Source organism: Budorcas taxicolor, chromosome 1 (assembly GCF_023091745.1).
Source record: "Budorcas taxicolor isolate Tak-1 chromosome 1, Takin1.1, whole genome shotgun sequence".
In the NCBI taxonomy this organism is placed as follows: Eukaryota; Metazoa; Chordata; class Mammalia; order Artiodactyla; family Bovidae; genus Budorcas; species Budorcas taxicolor.
The window spans coordinates 6,313,395-6,333,882 of record NC_068910.1 but is presented as its reverse complement, the minus strand read 5'-3'; the positions used below and the strand labels follow the sequence as shown (position 1 = coordinate 6,333,882).

Genomic DNA, 20,488 nt, shown 5'->3' with positions numbered 1-20,488 from the left:
CCTGAATTCTAGTGGTTACAGGTTGTACATGGCACAAGGCAATGTCTCACCTTCCTGCTGATTCCCTCCGTGGGAATTCTGGATTTTCTGCCTCCAGAGCCTCGACATGCTGTCTGCAGAGATCTCAGTCATCGCAGTGCGGGGTGTGAATGCTTATTCCAGTCCTGGTCACAAGTGCTTTGAGGTGCTCCTCCGTTAGGGTGAGTAAGGCCCTCTGCCTGCAAACGGGTGTAACTGGACAGGGCAGGCTTTACCAGCCCGTCCAGAGCACAGGGCGTATGCGCAGGGGACACAGCCGCAGTCCTGAAGGTCCAGTGCCTGGCTCTCTGAATCAGAGCTCTGCAGGTGCCCTCAGCAGAGCTCGGGTCTGGGGACGGTGCCTGACAGCTGTGTGCAAGGCTCGGCCTGCATCTGTGCTCTTCCAGGACAACTACTGTGAAAAGGAGCTCGGTTTTAGGCGGGTTAGGAAAATGCAGGGAGAGTTATAAGCAATATGTGTTTATTTAATTACTCTGGAAACAAACCCCACAAATGACGCCTGAACGTAAAAGGTACGTAAAAATGACCAAAATATCTTAAAATAACAACCTTCAGATCTTTTCATAGTTTTTCCCTCAGAACAAGTGTGTGTTCAGCTGGACGGTAAGTTACAAACCATATCAGATCATGTTAAGGCAGATGATAATCCTGCTGTGTCTGTGGGACCCCGATGGCGTGGGCGCGGGGCCGCCTGGGCTGCCGGCCCAGAGTCTGCAGCGGGTGGAGAAGCAGGCGCCCCGTGTGCTCACTGCTCGCTCTGCTGGCCCTCTGTGACAGACATGGACACGGATCCCTGGCCCTTGTTGACGTCACTGATGCACACCCACTGCCCGTCGACCGACTCCTTCCACAGTGTCACCTGCAAGCAGAACACGGCACCCACTGGAGGCGGCACCCCGCCCTCCCCTCTCCCTGCGTCTTCAGGAGGGACGCACAGTCCACCTCCATCAGAGACCACAGCTCACTGCCGAGGGCTAAACCAAGCACTTACATTTTGGTGGTTTCAGTGGAGGAACCAAGGTAAGTAAAGGAATAAAAACGAAGATGGGGGTGGGGAGAGATGTCAAGAAGAGGATGACTCCAGCTGCTCCTGCCTTCATCTCCCGCAGATGAAGAACTGAGAACTTTTCATGGACATGACATGCCCGAACAAATCCTACACCCCAGCACTGAGGCTAAAGTGCCCCTACAGCAAAGACAGACTGACTCCATGAGAAGGTAAGAGGTGTGGCCGATGTTTAGCCCAGGGCCCCTTTCCAGGGCTGGCAGAGCACCACGCAGAGAGGCTTCTCTGGAGGCTCTGCACTGGAGTGAGAAGAGAGCCCTCTACTTGCAAAGAAGCTATCACTTTGCAGATCGGCTACTCTGGTTTGGCTCCACAGACATCGCAGCTGGATCTGCTGCTGAGACACTAACTCTGCAGGGTAAGGACCACCCACAGCCAGCGCCTGGATCTTGGGGCAGGAGTGTGTCCTACAGGGAACGTGGGCACACTGAAGGCTAGAGATGAGAGCACAAATAAGTCATTAGTAACCTACGGCACTACTCGCCTGAGGGCTCAGTTGGTAAAAAATCTGCCTGCAGTGCAGGAGATGCAACTTTGATCCCTGGGTGAGGAAAATCCCCTGGAGAAGGAAATGGCAACTCACTCCAGTGTTCTTGCCTGGAAAATCCCATGGTCAGAGGAGTGTGGCAGGCTAAGTCCATGGGTTCACAAAGAGCTGGACACGACTTAGTAGGTAAGAAACCTTGGAGCTGCCTTCCAGGCCAGGAACCACTTCCGATCACCCAGACAAACTACACTGGCACTCTAGAAAAAATCAAGTAGCCTCACTTACCAAGAAGTGCAGACTCTTGCTTGGAAGCTCACCAAAGGGAGAGCCGAATACCCTTTGGACTCTATCCTGCTGCACTGCCAGGACAGGGACGTTTCGAGGTGAGCTGGGGGAAGGAGCAGGTAGGCAGTGCTATCCACATGCTCTAAAACTGTGCCACAAGGAAGTGCTTCAACAGAAAGACGGTTTAAATAGAAAGTACTATCTGTGAATACCACTATGTTGAGAGGCTCCCAGGTACAGAATCTGAAGTAACGAGTGCTAGAATTGAATCCAAATGTTATCAGATATAGCACAGAAACACATGGTCTAATACATCATTAAAGGAGAAAAGAAACAGGAAATTCAGGGAGAATCCCTTGAAATTAATAAAAAGGGCAATTGTAACATAATGTGGAAAAAAAAACAATCTCAAGAGTATCCTGGGTGGGTAAATCAGGAGGTTGGGATTCACATAGATAAACTTCTATTAATAAAACAGATCATCAGAAAGACCCTATTGTAGCCCAGCAGAGCTCTACTGAACACTGTCCCTTAAGCTGGGGGTGGGGGGTGGGGGGGTGGGGGGGTGGGGGGGTGGGTGTGTGTACGTACGTGTGTGTGTACAGGTGGCCAGCACAGTGTTCTGAAACTGACGGGACACTGTAAATCTGAAGTACTCCCCGATAAAATAGGAAAAAAGGAAAACCTGAGAGACTCTTGTCTACTGTGGCGATGAGGCTCTGGAACCGGGGCTAATGTCCATCCCTGGAGCCTGAGCTGGCTGGGAAACCAGGCTAGAGAGTCGAAGGCCGTAGGGCGCTGGCAGGGAGGGACCAGCGATGATGCCTCTTGGAGCTGGCCTGCCTGGGCCATGCGGAGGATGAAGCACACCCAGAGCAGCCGAGAGCTGAGTCCTCGGGGCGGGAGATCTGGAAAGACCCGTCTCCACGGCCGACTTCCAGGGAGGGGCCCCTTCTCCAGCCTGTGTCCAGGGGCTTAGCCGTGCAGCGCAGTTACCTGGGTTTGGAATCTAGTGGGTTGATGGCTGAGGAGGAGGAAGGAAGGAGACAGAAACCCTGGGATGTCTGTGCAGTATCCACCAGTCTCAGAGCAACCCAGGAATGCGTGGTTCCCAAGGGCTTTGGAGGCTGCACCAACCACCAAGGGCAGAAAGAAATGCTGCCGCCTTGTGGCCATTTCCCAAAGCAACAATATTAAGACCATAGTTTCAAGCTCACCAAGCCGTGGGGCTGTAAAAGCCACCTGTTTTCAAGAAATAGGGCCCCAGAATCTCATGGATAAGAATTCAAAACAGAAACCACTTTCCAATAGTGGGTTGCAGAGGTACGTTTTCCACACACTGCCCTCAACCTCAGCACAGAAAGACATGGTTCTCCTGCCAAGAGGATCAACAGGCACCACCACTAGGAGTCCCGACACTGAACACAAGGGCCATCCTTACACAGTGTGAACCCGGACAGAAGGGAAAGCTCCTCCACCGCTGAGGGAAATGTCAACTGGTAGACCTCCAGACAGAACGCTAGAGGCTGGTCGGAAATTCAGAAGGGGGCATCACGGTTCAGTCAGGAGTCCTGCAGACGCCTGAGGCTCAAAAGATACCTGCACCCCAACGTTCCCTGCAACATTACTAACAGTGAGAAAAAGGATAAATACCAACGACAGATGAACTGGTAAAAACTGTGGTATGATATCATGGAGTTAATTCTTCAGTTAATTCTTCAGTGGAAACAAAGGAAAATGCCGGTGCAGCTCCATGGGCGGACCCGGAGATGAGCCCAGGAACCAGTACAGATTCAGAAGGCAAATATTTCGTGATTTAAGCAATAGGGGGAACCTAACCAGTGTTAGATGTGAACCTGGTCTGAGTAGACGAAAAAAAAACAGGGTTAGTGCAGGGTATAGTGAGCAGATAAATGAGAGGGTCAGGATGCACATATACCAACTCCTGTTAATAAGACAGATACTCTAATAAGAACCTACCACACCACAGAGAACTCCAGAGAACAGTGTCCTAAGCTATCGAGGTAAAGAGCCTGAGCGACAGCAGCTGTGTGCATACGGGCAGGTGAGCAGCACCCAGCGTTCTGAAACTGAAACACTGTAAACCAAGAATACTCCCAGATAAAGAAGAAAAAAGAAAACCTAAGAGGCTACTGTCTGCTGTGAGGCCTGTGAGAATGTCACATCCCTGGAGCCCGGAGGTGGCTTGGAAAAAAGGCTGGAGAGTCCAGGGGCTGAGGCCACTGGCAGGGAGGGACCGTAACCAGCAGACACGGGTGGGTAATGCAGAGGCTAAAGCATGCCCAGTGCTCCCGAAAGACTTTAGTGCTCTGTGCAGACAGGTCTGCAAAGAGGGCTTCCCATCTGTAGCCTCTGTCCAGAGTAACTCCACATACACGAGGAAGCACCTGCTCACCGCGTGTTTCCAGGGTTCACACCTCTTCAGGTGAAGGGTAATGGGGAGGAAGGAAGGAGACAGGAACCCTGAGGTGTTCTGTGCTGTCTCTTCAGTCTCACTGACAACCCAGAAACACGTCGTTCGCAGCAGTTCTGGAGGCTACATGAACCACAGTAGGGCAGCAAGAAATGCTGCCGCCTGTGGCCACTGCACAAAACGACGTTAAGAAACCCTGGCTTCAGGAGACTTCAGACTCACCAGAACTGTGGGGCTGTAAAGGCACCTGCTTTCCAGAAGCAGGGGCTCAGTATCTCATGAATTCTAAGAATTCAAAACAGAAACCACTTTCTGTGGGTTTAGTGGGCTGCAGAGATACATTCTCCACACGCCGCTCTCCACTGTAGCCCTGAAAGGCACGGTCTTCCTGCCCAGTTAGTAGACAGGATCAACAGGAACACCACGAGGAGTCCTGACACCGAACACAAGGGCCACTCCCACAGCGTGAAAGAGTCAGTCTCGGAGAGAAGCTGGAAAGAAGGCAGCCCTCCTCCACTATGGGGTAAGTGGATATTGGGAGCGCTACTAGGCAGAACACTACGCAGGCTGGTCAAAAATTCAGAAAGGGAGCTATCCTAGCTGACTGAGAAAGAGCCCAGCGGGCACACGGCTGCAGACGCCTGAACTTCAAAAAATAAAAACGATGAATATGACAGATGAACTGCTAAAAACCATGGTACAGACACAGTGCAATCAACTCCTCAGCAATGGGAGCCAAAGAAAAATGCCAACAGCACTATGTGGATGGATCCAGAGATGATCCCACGAACCAACTAACACAGAATGCAGACTGACAAATACTTCGTGATTTCAGTAATAGGTGGAATCTAAATACCGTTAGATGTGAACTTATCTTAAAAGAGGCTCAGTGAAGAAGAAGGGGGGAAAAAAGGCACCGTTAATGCAGCGTTAGGGCGCAGATGAAAGAGAAGGTTGGGATTCAGTTACATAAACTCCTGCTAACAAAACAGACAATCAACAAGAACCTACTGCAGCAAAGAGAAAGTTCCAGTGGATGCTGGACCTGAGCTATCCAAGGAGAGAATCCAAGAAAGAACAGGTGTGTGTATGTGCAGGTGGTCCGCCCAGCATTCTGAAACCAACACGACACTGCAGATCAACAGCACTCCCAGAAAATAAGGAGAAGAAAGGAAAGCCCAGGAGACTGTTGTCTGCTGTGCTGTGCTGCCACGAGGGCTCTGAGGCTGGGCTAATGTCCACCCCTGGAGCCCGAGCTGGCCGGGAAACAAGGCTGGAGAGTGCAGGGGCAGCCGGAGCTGGCAGCAAGGGACCAGCAATGATGCCCTCCTGGACCTGGAGTTCCTGGTGCCTCTGGAAGGCACTGCAGTCACCAGGCTGGGTGGGTGACGAGAAGGATACACACTCCCAGTGCACCCGAGAGGGGAGTCTTCTGGGTGGGAGAGGCTTGAAAAGACCACGTGGCCGGCCTCTGTGGAGGGCTCCCCCCACCTACACCGGGCAGCACCCGTGCACGGTGGCTTCTGGGCTTGAGTCCATTAGTGTGAAGGGGAAGGAAGGAGACAGGAAGCCTGGGGTGTTGGTTCTGCACCCTTCAGTCTCACTGAGAACCCAGGAACCCGTCGTTCCCTAGGGTTGTGGAGGTTGCATTAACCACAGTCAGGCAGAAGAAATGCTGCCGCCTTGTGGCCATTTCCCAAAACAACACTAAAGCCGCCGCTTCAGGGCACTCAGTCTCACCAGGCCTGCTGGGTAGTAAAAGGCAACGCCTTTAAGAAACATGCTCTAGCATCTCATGGATAATAATTTTAAACAGAGGCCACTTTTCCGAAGCAAGCTGCAGAGATACATTTTCCTCACACGGCTTTCAACCTTAGTAGCTAAACACATACTCTAAACCTGCAATTAGTAGAAAGAATCAACAGGAAACTCCAACTGACACCAAACAGAAGGGCCATCCTCACACAGTAAGACTCAGTCTCGCGGGAGCCTGCCAAGAAGGAACCTCCTAGTCTGTTGGTGGAAGTGTAACTTGGTAGCCCTACTACGCAGAACATCATGGAGGGTGGTCAAAAATTGAGAAGGTAGCACAGTCAACTGAGAAAGAGCCCTTCAGGCACAGGGGCCTGCAGACAGCTGTCCCTCCAACTCTGCATCATTATTTATAAACAGAAAAGCGATAAACATCAAAGGCAGATGAACTGGTAAAAATCGTGGTACAGATATAATGAAATTACTTCCTCATCCATGGAAACAAAGGAAAAATGTTAATTGCAGCTATGTGGATGGACCCAGAGAGGATCCCACGAACCATCTAATACAGATACAGACCGACAAACATTTTGTGATTTTCGTAACATGTGTAATGTAAATAGTGTGAAATGTGAACTTCAGAGAGAAACAGGCTCAGTGAGGAAGAAAGAAAACAAAAGGAACTGTGGTGCAGTACAGTGGGCGGGTACATGAGAAAGCTGGGATTCACATGCATAAACTATTAATAAGACCGACAACCAATAAGAACCCGCCGTAAGCAGTGAGAGACGCCAGTGAACACGGTGTCCCAAGCATCCCGCTGAAGAGCCTGCGAAGCCACAGGCTGTGCCTGTGTGCAGTGACCAGCCCCAATATTCTGAAACTGAGACAACACCGTGCCCCAGGAATACTTCCAGGTAAAGGGGAAAAAGGAGAACCTAAGAGTATTATCTAGCGTGCTGCAATGAGGCCTCTGAAACAGGGGCTCATGTCCACTCCTAAAGCCCGAGCTGGCCGGGAAACAAGGCTGGCGTGTCCAGGGGCTGGAGGAGCTGGGAGGGAGGGAGCAGCAATGACCCACGTGTGGACCTGAGTGCCTGTTCCCTCTGGAAGGCAGCACACTCGTCAGACACGGTTGGGTCACGCAGAGGCTCAAGCACACCCAGCTCACCCAAGAGCTGAGTCCTCTGGGCCGGACAGGCATGAAAAGAGCCTGAGTCTCCACTGGCGGCCTCTGTGGAGGGCTCCCCTTCTCTAGCCTCCGTCCACGCATGTCAGGCAGTGCCAGGGCACTGCGGCCTCCCGGGCTGGCACCTCTTGGACTGAAGGGCGAGGGGGAGGGAAGGGAGGAGACGGGAACCCTGGGGTGTCTATGCCGCACCCGTCAGTCTCTTGACAGCCCAGGGACATGTCGTCCCCTAGGGTTCTGGAGGCTAGATTGACTACAGCCAGGCAAAGAAATGCTGCCACTTTGTGGCCACTCCCCAAAATAATTCATTAAAACTGTGGTTTCAGGGCAGTTCAAATTCACCAGGCCCTTGGGAGCTGTAGAAGACAGCTGCCTTCAAGAAACACTGCCCTAGTAGCTCATGGATAAAGAATTCCAAACGACCCGTTTTCCAGTAGTGGGTTGCAGAGAAAGATTTTCCTCCACTGCTGTCAACCTTAGTAGAGAGACATGGTCTGCATTCCCAATTAGCAGAAAGAAGTCACCCAGACACCACCCTGGAATCCCGTTACACCCTACAGAAGGACAATCCTTACAGTGTGAGAGGCAACCCCAGAGAGCACCCGGAAGGAAGGGAGCCTGCCTGCTCTGCTGGGGGAACGGAACTGGCAGACCTACTTGGCAGAGCACTATGGAGGTCGGTCAAAAATTCACAAGAGATCGACTACAGTCAACTCAGAAAAAGACCTGCTGTCACAGGGCCTGTAGACACCAAATATGAAAAGATTTCCTGCGCGCCAGTGTTCACCGCACCATTAGTTACAAACAGAAAAATGTCAAACACTGATGACAGATGAACCAGTAAAAAATGAAACATAGTATAGATATACTCTGGAATAATTACTCATCTCTAGGAACAAACGGAAAATGCCAACTGCAACAATGTGGATAAACCCAGAGATGACCGCACGAATTATCTAATCCAGACACAGACACACAAATATTTTATGCTTTCAATAACAGGTGGAATCCAAACACTGTATAGGTGAACTTGAAAGAGCGTGTCAGTGAAGAAAGAAAAACCAGGAAGTGTTAGTGCAGGGTACGGTGGGCAGATAAACGAGAAGGCTGGGATTCACATATATAAACTCCCATCACTAAAAGAGACAGTCAACAAGACTCTACTGCAGCGCAGAGACCCCCAGTGAACAGCGTCCTAAGCCATCCAGGGAAAGAACCCCAGAGGAGCTACGTGCACACGCACAGGGGACCAGCGCCCAGCACTCTTGAGACCAACACGACACCAAATCAACAAAACGTCCAGACGAAAGAAAGGAAGAAAGAAACCCTCAGAGTGTTATCTACCATGTCGCGATGAGGCCTCTGAAGCCTGGGGTGATGTCCATCCCTGGAGCCCGAGCTGGCTGGGAACCAAGGCTGGGGCGGCGAGGGGCCGAGGGAGCTGGGAGGGAGGGGCCGGCAACGATGCCCTCCTGGACCGGAGTGTCCGGTCCCTGTGGAAGGCACCGGAGCACCAGATGTGGGACATGCCGAGCGTTAAGCGCACCGAGTGCGCCCACAAGAGCTGAGTCCTCTGGGCGGGAAGAGGTCTTGCTGGAGGGCTCCCCATCTCTAGCGTCTGTCCAGAGACTCAAGTCCACCCACGTCGGTCAGCCACCTGTGTGCTGGGGTTCGGCAGGGGTTGGTATTTTGGGTGCTGCAGGGTGAGGAGGAGGGAGAGAGGAGGAGGAAGCCCTTTCGTGTGTGTGCTGGCGCATACTGTCCCCTTGACAGCCCGGGAATATGGCTTTTCCTGAGCTTCTGGAAGCTGCAGTAACCGCAGTTGGTCAGGAAGAGAGGTTGCTTCCTTGTTGTCATTTTCTATAACAAGAACTTTAAACCCAGTGCTTAAGGAAGGGTCATATTCGAAAGACGTGTTTGCTTGTAAATGATACCTGCTGTCAAATTAAAGACTTTGGGTAGGTAATGTAATAACCATGAAAACAGGGCCCACTTTTAATAAGGTAATTTCAAAAGGTACATTCTACTCACAGTGTGAAAAAAAGATATTCAACCTAGTATCAGAAATTTAAATCAAGGTGTAGAAATAACAAATACAGGAAGAGTGTTCAGAGAAAATGGAACCCTTGTAAGATGCTGATAGCAGTGCAATGAGGTTAACAGCCTCTACTGAGAACAGAATGTGGTTCCTCAAAAGACAGACAGACATATTATTGGGCCGTTTCAGTCTCTGGCAAATAGGCACAGCAAAGCATGACTGCAAAAGGCATGACCACCGCCTCATCTACGCAGCAGACTCCCAGAGAGAGGGGATACACTTCTGGTTGCCAAGATGGATGGGGTCTACATGAGGGATGGATTGGGGATTCAGGATTAGCAGATGGAAGCTATTATACACAGAATGGAATAACAACAAGGTCCTACCACGGAACAGAGGGAACTACATTCAGTATTTTGTAACAAACCACCATGGAAAGGAACACGGAAGAAGTATGTATAACTGAATGACTGCTGTGCAGCAGAGATGAACACAACGTTGTAAATCAGCTATGTGCCTCAACAACAACAACAACAACACTATGCTACTGAAACAAGCCACTCACAAAATCAAATCCTTTATAATTCTACTTCTAGGAGGTCCTAGAATGGTCCATTCATAGAGACAGAGAGCAAAATGAGGGCTGCTAGGTGCTGGCGAAGAGGTGGGAGGCTTGAATACCACACAGACGAGATGGCTGGATGGCATCACTGACTCGATGGACACGAGTTTGAGCGCGCTCCGGGAGTCGGTGATGAACAGGGAAGCCTGGCATGCTGCAGTCCGTGGGGTTGGACACGACTGAGTGACTGAACTGACCTTATTGTCTCCACCTGAGACCGCCAGGATGTTGGCTGTGATGGACCAGCTGACATGCCATACAACGTCGTTGAACTTGTGCAGCAGCTTGGGAGACCACGTATTGCCCGAGGCATCGTCACAGGTCCAAATGAACACTCGACCATCCTGGGGAAAGAAGGCTCGGGTCAGGAGACGGGGGCAGCAGTCCTCCCTGGTGACATCTTCTCCATCTGGATCTATACTGGACCTTTTCAGGAACACGGGGAGGGAATCAGGGCAAACCACAGCCAAAGACCTCCTGGGTGTTTACAGCTTTCATGACCAATTTCTAGCCCAGCATCCCTGCCTGTATCCCTTTAGCCCAGGAATGCACTTCAGGTTGGACAGGAGTCTCCCAGGTCCCTTTCCTCACACCGGTTTCAGGGATGGACTTTGTCAACATTGCTGTTTCTCAAATTTTCCCTGGGACTTTCCCACATGTGCCAAGTCACCTCCTGGGTTTGGTTTCCAGTAGCCCTGTACTTTCTCAACACAATGGGTATAGGAGTTTAAAAAGCCAAGCTCAGAGAATGAGAAGGGACCAAAACCACACAAAAACACACACAAAAAACAAACCAAACCAAAATGATCTTTTACATCATTTGAACCTCTTATAGTTGGTCCTCTCAAATTTAGGACCAAGCACAACAGGCTGGGAGGAGGGCACAGCAAACCCACTGCAGTCTTCTTGCCTGGAGAATTCCATGGACAGAGGAGCCTGGCACATTGCAGTCCACAGGGCCACACCAGAGCAGGACACAACGGAAGCGACTCAGAACACACACACGACGCACGAGAGCAGGCTCAAATGCTGCGAAAGGGCTGGCTTAACTCGCATCTTCGGTGAGAGTGTTGGGCACTTCAGTCCTGTGTGACTCTGCGACACCATGGACTGCAACCCGCCAGGCTCTGTCCATGGGATTCTCCAGGTAAAAAGACTGGAGTGGGTTGCCATGCTATTTTCCAAGGCACCTTCCTGACCCAGGGATCAAATTCAGGGTCTCTCTTATTGCAGGCTGATTCTTTACCATCTGAGCCACCAGGGAAGCCCTCTCATCTTGGATGAGTGAAGTGAAAGTCGCTCAGTTGTTTAACTTTTTTGCAACCCCATGGACTGTATAGTCCATGGAATTCTCCAGGCCAGAACACTGGAGTGGGTAGCCTTTCCCTTCTCCAGGGGCTCTTCCCAAACCAGGGATCAAACCCAGGTCTCCCGCATTGCAGGTGGATTCTTTACCGGCTGAGCTATCAGGGAAGCCTCATCTTGGGTAGTTGCATATAATTAAAGGCTTGTCCTGGGTCTTTTCTGTCCGGGAAACGTGAGCAGGGAGATGAGCCCAAGGTCTCAGGATTTCCCACTGATACCAGTCCTTGCTTGGGAACACTCTTAAAATGATGCCCAGGTAGCTCCAATCCCTTTCCATAAAAGGGTCAGGAGGGGAACTAGTCCTGAGTCTGGTCTTGCTCTTGGCTCACTGGAAGAAAGCCACTGTGGCTTCTGGTCAAGACCTCACTGAGAGGTGAGCGGGTTCCAGAAGTGCTGTTATTTGGAGTGGTCCACAGGTGCCAGCCTCCTGCCCGTCCAAGGACTTTCCCCAGGGGACTGTAAGGGCTGATGGGACTTGCTGAGATTAACTAACGTGAGACGCCTGTGTGGGCCCGAGCTGACCTGGGAGCAGCTGGCGATGGTGCTGGTAGGCAGGCCAATGGAGGGGGCCCAGGCCACGTCTCGAACCCAGTCACTGTGGGCTTCCAGCTTCTGCTCTTCCTTCCACTGGCCGTCCTCCTCCTCCCTAGCAGGGGAGAGGATCCAGCAGGCAGAGGCTCGGCGCCATTCCCTCACCTCCCTTCCTCCCCTGTCCCAAGGGCCCCAAAGGGGTGGAGAAGCTACTCCATCTTTCTGATGGCATTTGTAGAGTCAAATGATAGCAGTTAGGAAGAGTCAAAGTGCCTGAGGAAAGGGCAAGGTTTTGACTTTTTGTTTTAAATAAAGGATGTCCTCTGACAGACTGAAGACAGTATTCAACGGGCAGAAGGGGAAAAGGTGATTCTCTTTCTGGTGAACTGAGGCCGAGTCATGGTAGACAGGATAGAGAGTAGACAGGGTAGAAGCTTCCCCTTAAAAAGGTCACCAACTCCGCTTACTTCCACAGTTTGATGAGGTTGTCACAGCCGCCTGACGCAAACTTCTTGATGTAGTTGGGCTTCTGCCCGGATGGCTGGTCTATGAGGCTTCCGGGTACGACAGCAGGGGCCCAGCTGACAGCATTGCAGCCGATCTGTAGGGAGAGGGACTCGTGCTGACTCTGCCCCTTGGCCCGGCGACAGGGCACCGCTTCTGCAGACCCAAGGTTGGGGATCGTCTCCTCCAATTCTCAGGACTGGATTACACAGGACAGTTCTTTTAATGAATTTAGGATTAGCCACCCAGAACTCTCCTTCAAGGACTCCTTGCAGTGTGCATCTTTCTCAGCAACATGCATTTAAAGTAGGAAGCAGGGACTCTTAGGAATTTAAAAGACAGAACATATTCCAAATATACGAAGGGAGGGCACAGATTTCAGAAAACCACACAAAGTAAATACATGGATTCATCAATTACTCTGAAGTACTCCTGGAGTCATCCCAGGTCAAAAAATAAAATGACCATTTACCCAAGAAGCCCCGTCACTTATGTCCTACTTGAATCACAGCTCCTCTTCCCCTGCAAGTAAACATCACTCTGATTTCTATTTATTTTAGCACATTTGTCACCCAAATGCGCATTCTGAGGCACCAGTTTAGTTGTGCCATTAAAAAAAAAGTTTATATATATATACAGCAGTAATTGCAGTATTCTCTCTTTTATTGAAATATAGTTGATTTGCAAGACTTGTGTTGTTTCAGGTGTACAGCAAAGGGATAGTTACATATATACGTTTTTTCAGATTTTTGTCCATTGTAACTTCCTAATATTACAAGATACTGAATAGAGTTCCCTGCGCTCTACAGTAATCCCTTGTTGGTTACTATTTTTATATAGCAGTGGGTACATGTTCATCACAACTTCCTGATTTATCCTCCCCCCTTTTCCCTTTGGTAACCATAAGTTTGTGTTCCCTTTTCTGGTCACGCTGTGCCACATACGGGATCTCAGTTCTGCAACCAGGGGGTCACCGCCACGCCCCCTGCCCTGGGAGCACAGTCTCGACCGATGTGCCGCCAGGGACGTCCCGTGAATCTGCTTCCTCTGTCTGGGAGGCTGTGTTTTCCATCAATCTTTAAGATTCCACCTAAGAGATATCAGATGCTGTTTGTCTTTCTCTGACTTTATTTGTATAATAATCTCTAGGTCATTCTGTTCTTTTATGGCTGAGTAATATCCCACTGTATGTGTGTATATATGTGTGTGCCACGCCATCTTTATCCATTCCTTTCTTTACGGACATTGACGTTGTTTCCACGTCTTGGCTAATGTAGTGCTGCTACGAGCAATGAGGTGCGTGTGTCTTTTCAGATGAGAGTTCTCACTTTTTCTGGATACATGCCCAGGAATGGGACATATATCCCATACATGTATCCCACATATATCCTACATATGGTAGCTCTAGTTTTTAAAGGAGTCTCCACATTGTTTTCCATACTGGCTACTTCAATTTGTATTCCCACCAACAGTGCAGGACGTTTCTTTCCTTTTCTCCATACCCTCCCTAGCATTTATTTTTTTGTAGACTTTTGATGATGTTTATTCTGACCAGTGTTAGTAAAAACATTTTTTTGATGTTTCCTGCATCTCTCATTCATAGATTTTCCCTATGATCTTACTGATCAGATTCAGGTATGTTTCCTTTTGCCAAGACTACAGAGCATGGTGTATTCCTTCAGCAGGAGGCATACGACCTCAGACTGTCTCTCTTTATGTGTTATTACGACATCAATAATTTATGCCTCTTTTAATTCACTGGGCATACAAAATGGTGATACTGTGATTTTATTCCTTTCTTTGTCATTTATTACATGGAATACTCTACACAGGAGCAATTTCATTCATTAATATTTGCTTCCCCACAGGGGTACAGATCGGGTAGGAAAGGCAGGATAAACACTTAATCCGTTCTGAACCAGTTTCTTGTTATCCTTCAAAGATGACTGATTCTTTTTTATTAAATAAATATCAGGATGAAGGCATGGATTTAAGCGTATTTGATGGCTTTCGGTTTATTGCAATCATTCTAACTTTTTACACTCAAACTGCCCATCTTTGGCACTGTGAGCCTGTTCAAGGTGGCTCCTTTGACATAACCTTAGTATGTCTAAGTATGCCACTGATTTCTTTTCTATCTGGTATAACAAGATGTTTGTTCCTTTCCTGCCTCAAAACCTGGGATCGGCCAGAGCTCTGGATTCTTTCAGTGAGAAACCATTTCAAGTGTACTTGAAATGGTGCTAGGGATGTTCACTGATAGATGATTATTCATTTTATTTCATTTAACACACAGCAGAATAGTCTCAGAATAATAATACCATCAATATGATAACTAGTAATATTTGCATCAGTCCATGAGGTTGCAAAGAATCAGACATGACTCAACAACTTAACAACTCAACTCCATTTTCCCTTTTTTTTTTTTTTTTGGTGAGGGAGTGTTTCTGTGTGGATGGTACTAACATGAAGAAGTCTAGACCTCCACTTGCTTGTGCTGCACACCATTTTTCAATAGTTAGACTCTATCTATCTTAGCCGAGCACATGACTCATTCAGTATTAAGTTCTTTACAACTAACTGTATATTTATATGGATGTCTTTCTAGCCATTTTTGTTGTCTAAAACTTATTCTCTAGTAGATACCTCGGGAAGGGCTTATGGAAACAATAGTCCCTGAGTTCTTGCACACTGATAACAGTTTGCATTCCTTACACTCCAACCTGTAAAGACAGCTTTGAGATCTAAATGATGTTAAACAGCACATAAACTGCAGAAGCTGATTAACTTTGACATCAGCATATCCTGTAAAGCCTGCAATACAATCAAGATATCAAATGAATCTCAAAGTGCGGAAAGAAAAAACCCTTCCAACCAAAAATACTCCACCTTGCAAAGTTACGGTTCAGAATTAAAGGAAAGACGGTTTTCCACATAAGCAAAAGTGAAAGGATTTCATCACCACTAAAAGGAGAAGGCAATGGTAACCCACTCCAGTACTCTTGCCTGGCAAATCCCATGGATGGAGGAGCCTGGTAGGCTGCAGTCCATGGGGTCGCTAGGAGTCAGACACGACTGAGCGACTTCACTTTCACTTTTCACTTTCATGCAATGGAGAAGGAAATGGCAACCCACTCCAGTGTTCTTGCCTGGAGAATCCCAGGGACGGGGGAGCCTAGTGGGCTGCCGTCTCTGGGGTCACAGAGAATCAGACAGGACTGAAGTGACCTAGCAGCAAACCGGCCTTACAAGAAATGTTAAAGGGACTTTTTTAAGCTGAAAAGAAAGGGTGCTAATTAGTAACAAAAAAACATATAAAAGTATAAATCTTCCATGTTTTATGCTCATAATATAAATATATATTAAAGGTAGTTGTAGATTAACTGCTTATGATGCTATTATGAAGGTTAAAAAAGTAATAAAAATCTGTGACTACAGTAATTAGTTAAAAGGATACATAAAATAAAAAGATGTAAAATGCGACATCAAACAAAAAGTGGGTGGAGGAGGGTAAAAATATAGAGCTTTAGAATGGGTACAAATTTATCAAGTTAAAATAGACTGTTATTAACATGAGCTGTTATGTGTAAACCTCATAGTAATGACAAAGCAAAAATCTATGTAGCAGATACACAGAAGATAACGATAAAGGGATCTGAGCATGAGCGTGACAGTGTTAGTCACTCGGTCGTGTCCGACTCTTCATGACCCCATGGACTGTAGCCCGCCAGGCTGCTCTGTCCATGGAATTCTCCAGGCAAGAAAACTGGAGTGGGTAGCCACTCCCTTCTCCAGGGGATCTTCCTGACCCAGGGATCAAACCTGGGTCTCCTGCATTGCAGGTGGATTCTTTACCCTCTGAGCCACCATGGAAGCCCAAGGATAAAGGTCATCAAACTACAAAGTAAGAGAGCTGAAGAAGGATAAAAGCCACAGAAAAACAGGAACACAGCATTAAGTACAAGCCCAATAATGACTGTAAATGTAAGCGGACTAATCTCCAATTAGACATGGAAGGATGGCTGACAGGAGAAAGATCATCTGTATGCTACCTATAAGAGACTCACTCCAGACCTAAGGACACACACAGACTGGAAAAGAAGGGACGGAAAAAGATGCTCCATGCAAACGGAAACCGAAAGAGCTGGGGTAGTGATAGCTGTATCAGACAAAACAGACTTCAGTACAGAGGCTGTACTAAAGACCAAGAAGGGCATTAGATCATGACGAAGGCGGCAATCCCAAAAGAGGATGTAACATTTGTAAACATTTACGCACTTACGCACTCAACATAGGAGAACCGAAATATACAAAGCAAATTATTAACAGACTTGAAGGGAGATACAGGCAGCAACACCGCAACAGGGGGGTTATGCCAATGGCTGGACCATCCAGACAGAAAATGGCCTTATGGGACACATTAGACCCGAGGAACTTTACAGAGATACAGAGAGTGTTCCACCCAGAACAGCAGCATACAGGCAGGTCTCACTTTATCGCATCCTGCTTCACTGTGCTTAATACTCGAGTTCTTCACAAACTGAAGGCTGTGGCAACCCTAAGCAGAGCAACTCAACTGGCGCCATTTTTCCAATAGCATTTACTCACTTCCCATCTGTGTGTCACACTTGGGTTAATTCCTGCAATTTTTCAGACTTTTTCATTATTACATCAGTCCTGGTGATCTATGCTGAGCGATCTTTGATGTTACCAGCGCTAATGTTATTTATGACTTGCTGAAGGCTCATATGATGGTTAGCTTTTTAGCAGTCAAGTGGATTTTAAAGTATGTACATTGTTTTAGACATATGCCACTATTGCATACTTAGTAGACTGGTACAGTTTACATATAACTTTTGCGCACACTGGGAATCCAAACAATCATGTGACTCCTTTTCTAGTGTTATTTGCTTTATTGTGGTGGTCTGGAGCGAAACCTGCACTATCTCTGCGGTACAGTCTTCTCAAGTGCACGTGAAACGCTATCCAGGACAGATCTTATGTTAGGCCACAAAAAAGTCTTCATAAATTTGAGATGACTGGAATCCAGGAGTTTCCGGTGGAGGTGTGGGTTGACAGTGGCCAGCTGCGGGGTCAGGGGCTGTGCTGGCATAAGTCCTTTTGAAGGAGATTGCCATTATCACCACTGTTTGCCACCGTAGTTTGGCCTCAGTCCAAACAACAGGGAGGGAACACAGCCAAGCCCATCAACAGAAAACTGGATTAAAGATATACTGAGCACAACCCCACCCATCAGAACTAGACCCAGATTCCCCCACAGCCAGTCCCTCCTATCAGGAAGCTTCCACAAGCCTCCTATCCTTATCCATTAGAAGGGAGACAGAATGAAAACCATAATCACAGAAAATTAACCAAACTGATCACAAGGATGACAGCCTTGTCTAACTATGAGCCATGCCCTGAAGGGCTGCCCCAAACAGACAAGTCATGATGGAGTTCTGACAAAATGCAGTGGACCGGAGAAGGGAATGGCAAACCACTTCAGTATTCTTGCCTTGAGAACCCCATGAACAGAATAAAAGGCAAAAAGATTTGACACTGAAGGAGGAACTCCCCAGGTCAGCAGGTGCCCAATACGCTGCTGGAGAAGAGTGGAGAAATAGCTCCAGAAAGAACGAAGCGACAGAGTCAAAGCGAAAACAACGCCCAGCTGTGGATGTGGCCGGTGATAGAAGTGGAGCCCGACGCTGCAAACAACAGTGCTGCACAGGAGCCTGGAATGTCAGGTCCACGAAGCGAGGCAAGCTGGAAGAGGTCGAAGAGGAGATGGCGAGAGTGACCACTGACATTCTAGGAATCAGTGAACTGAAAGGGACTGGAACGGGCCAATGGAATTCAGATCACCATTATATTTACTACTGTGGGCAAGGACCTCTAGAAGAAATGGAGTAACCCTCACAGTCAACAAAACGGTCTGAAATGCAGTACTTGGGTACAATCTCAAAAATGACAGAATGATCTCTGTTTACTTCCAAGGCAAACCATTCAGTATCACAATAATCCAAGTCTATGCTCCAACCACTAATGCTGAAGAAGCTGAACGGTTCTATGATGACCTACAAGACCTTTTAGAACTGACACCAAAAAAACATGTCCTTTTTATCATAGGGGACTGGAATGCAAAAGTAGGAAGTCAAGAGATACCTGGAGTAACAGGCAAGTTTGGCCTTGGAGTACAAAATGAAGCAGGGCAAAGGCTACAGAGATTTGCCAAGAGAACGCACTGGTCATAGCAAACACCCTCTTCCAACAACACAAGAGACAACTCTACACATGGACATCACCAGATGGTCGATACCAAAATCAGACTGATTATATTCTTTGCAGCCAAAGATGGAGAAGCTATATATAGTCAGCAAAAATAAGACCAAGAGCTGAATGTGGCCCAGATCATGAACTCTTGATTGCAAAATTCAGGCTTAACTTCAAGAAAGTTACGCTAGACCATTCAGGTATGACCTAAATCAAATCCTTTATGATTATACAGTGGAAGTGACAAATAGATTCAAGGGATTAGATCCGATAGATAAGAGTGTCTGAAGAACTATGGATGGTGGTACAGGAGGCAGTGATCAAAACCATCCCCAAGAAAAAGAAAAGCAAAATGGCAAAATGGTTGCCTAAGGAGGCCTTACAAAAGCTGAGAAAAGTAGAGAAGTGGAATGCAAAGGAGAAAAGCAAAGATACACCCATCTGAATGCATAGTTCCAAAGAACAGCATGGAGAAATAAGAAAGTCTTCCTAAGTGAACAATGCAAAGAAATAGAGGAAAACAATAGAATGGGAAAGACTAGAGATCTCTTCAAGAAAATCTGAAATACCAAAGGAAAATTCCATGCAAAGATGGGCACAATTAAGGACAGAAACAGTATGGACTTAACAGAAGCAGAAGATATTAACAAGAGGAGGCAAGAATACACAGAAGGACTATACAAAAAAAGATCTTAATGACCCAGATAACCACGGTGGTGTGCTCACTCACAGAGAGCCAGACATCCTGAAGTGTGAAGTCAAGTGGGCATTAGGAAGCATCACTACAAACAAAGATAGTGGAGGTGATGGAATTCCAGCTGAGCTATTTCAAATCCTAAAAGATGATGCTGTGAAATGCTGCACTCAATATGCCAGCAAAGTTGGAAAACTCAGCAGTGGACACAGGACTGGAAAAGGTCAGTTTTCATTCCAATCCCAAAGAAAGGCAATGCCGAAGACTGTTTTAACTACCACACAATGGCACTCATCTCACACGCTAGCAAAGTAATGCTCAAAATTCTCCAAGCCAGGCTTCAACAGTACACGAAATGAGAACTTCCAGATGTCCAAGCTGGATTTACAAAAGGCAGAGGAACCAGAGATCAAACTGTCAACATCTGTTGGATCACAGAAACAACAAGGGAATTCCAGAAAAACCTCTGCTTTATTGACTACGCCAAAGCCTGTGACTGTGTGGATCACAACAAACTGGTAAATTCTTCAAGAGATGGGAATACCAGACCACCTTACCTGCCTCCTGAGAAGTCTGTATGCAGGTCAAGAAGCAACAGTTAGAACCGGACATGGAACAATAGACTGGTTCCAAATTGGGAAAGGAGTACATCAAGGCTGCATATTGTCACCCTGCTTATTTAACTTATATGCAGAGGACATCATGCAAAATGCTGGGCTCGATGAAGTACAAGCTGGAATCAAGCTTGCTGGTAGAAGTATCAATAACCTCAGATATGGAGTGACACCACCTTTATGGCAGAAAGCAAAGAGGAACTAAAGAGCATCTTGATGAAAATGAAAGAGGAGAGTGAAAAAGCTGGCTTAAAACTCAAAATTCAAAACGTGAAGATCATGGCATCCTGTCCCATCACTTCACGGCAAATTGAGGGGGAAACAATGGAAACAGTGACAGACTGTCTTTTCTTGGGCTCTAAAATCACTGCAGATGGTGACTGCAGCCATGAGATTAAAAGACGTTTGCTCTTGGAAGAAAAGCTATGACAAATCCACACAGCATATTAAGAAGCAGAGACATTACTTAGCTGACAAAGGTCTGTCTAGTCAAAGCTATGGCTTTTCCAGTAGTCATGTATGGATGTGAGAGTTGGACCGTAAAGAAAACTGAGCACTGAAGAATTGATGCTTTTGAACTGTGGTGGAGAAGACT

General features: G+C 47.6%; 1 protein-coding gene across 2 annotated transcripts in view; it reads right to left on the bottom strand.

Moving 5' to 3' along the window:
• Nucleotides 1–482: 482 nt before the first annotated feature.
• Nucleotides 483–20,488, bottom strand: part of SEC13 (SEC13 homolog, nuclear pore and COPII coat complex component) — a 36,178-nt gene continuing 16,172 nt past the window's right edge. For both annotated transcript variants that reach the window (XM_052639617.1, XM_052639626.1), the window contains exons 6-9: nt 12,276–12,409; nt 11,800–11,923; nt 10,110–10,256; nt 483–898 (exon numbers count right to left, since the gene is read on the bottom strand). In XM_052639617.1, coding sequence (XP_052495577.1) covers nt 785–898; nt 10,110–10,256; nt 11,800–11,923; nt 12,276–12,409 — 519 coding nt within the window. In that variant the 3' untranslated portion in view covers nt 483–784. The remainder of the gene's footprint in view (nt 899–10,109; nt 10,257–11,799; nt 11,924–12,275; nt 12,410–20,488) is intronic.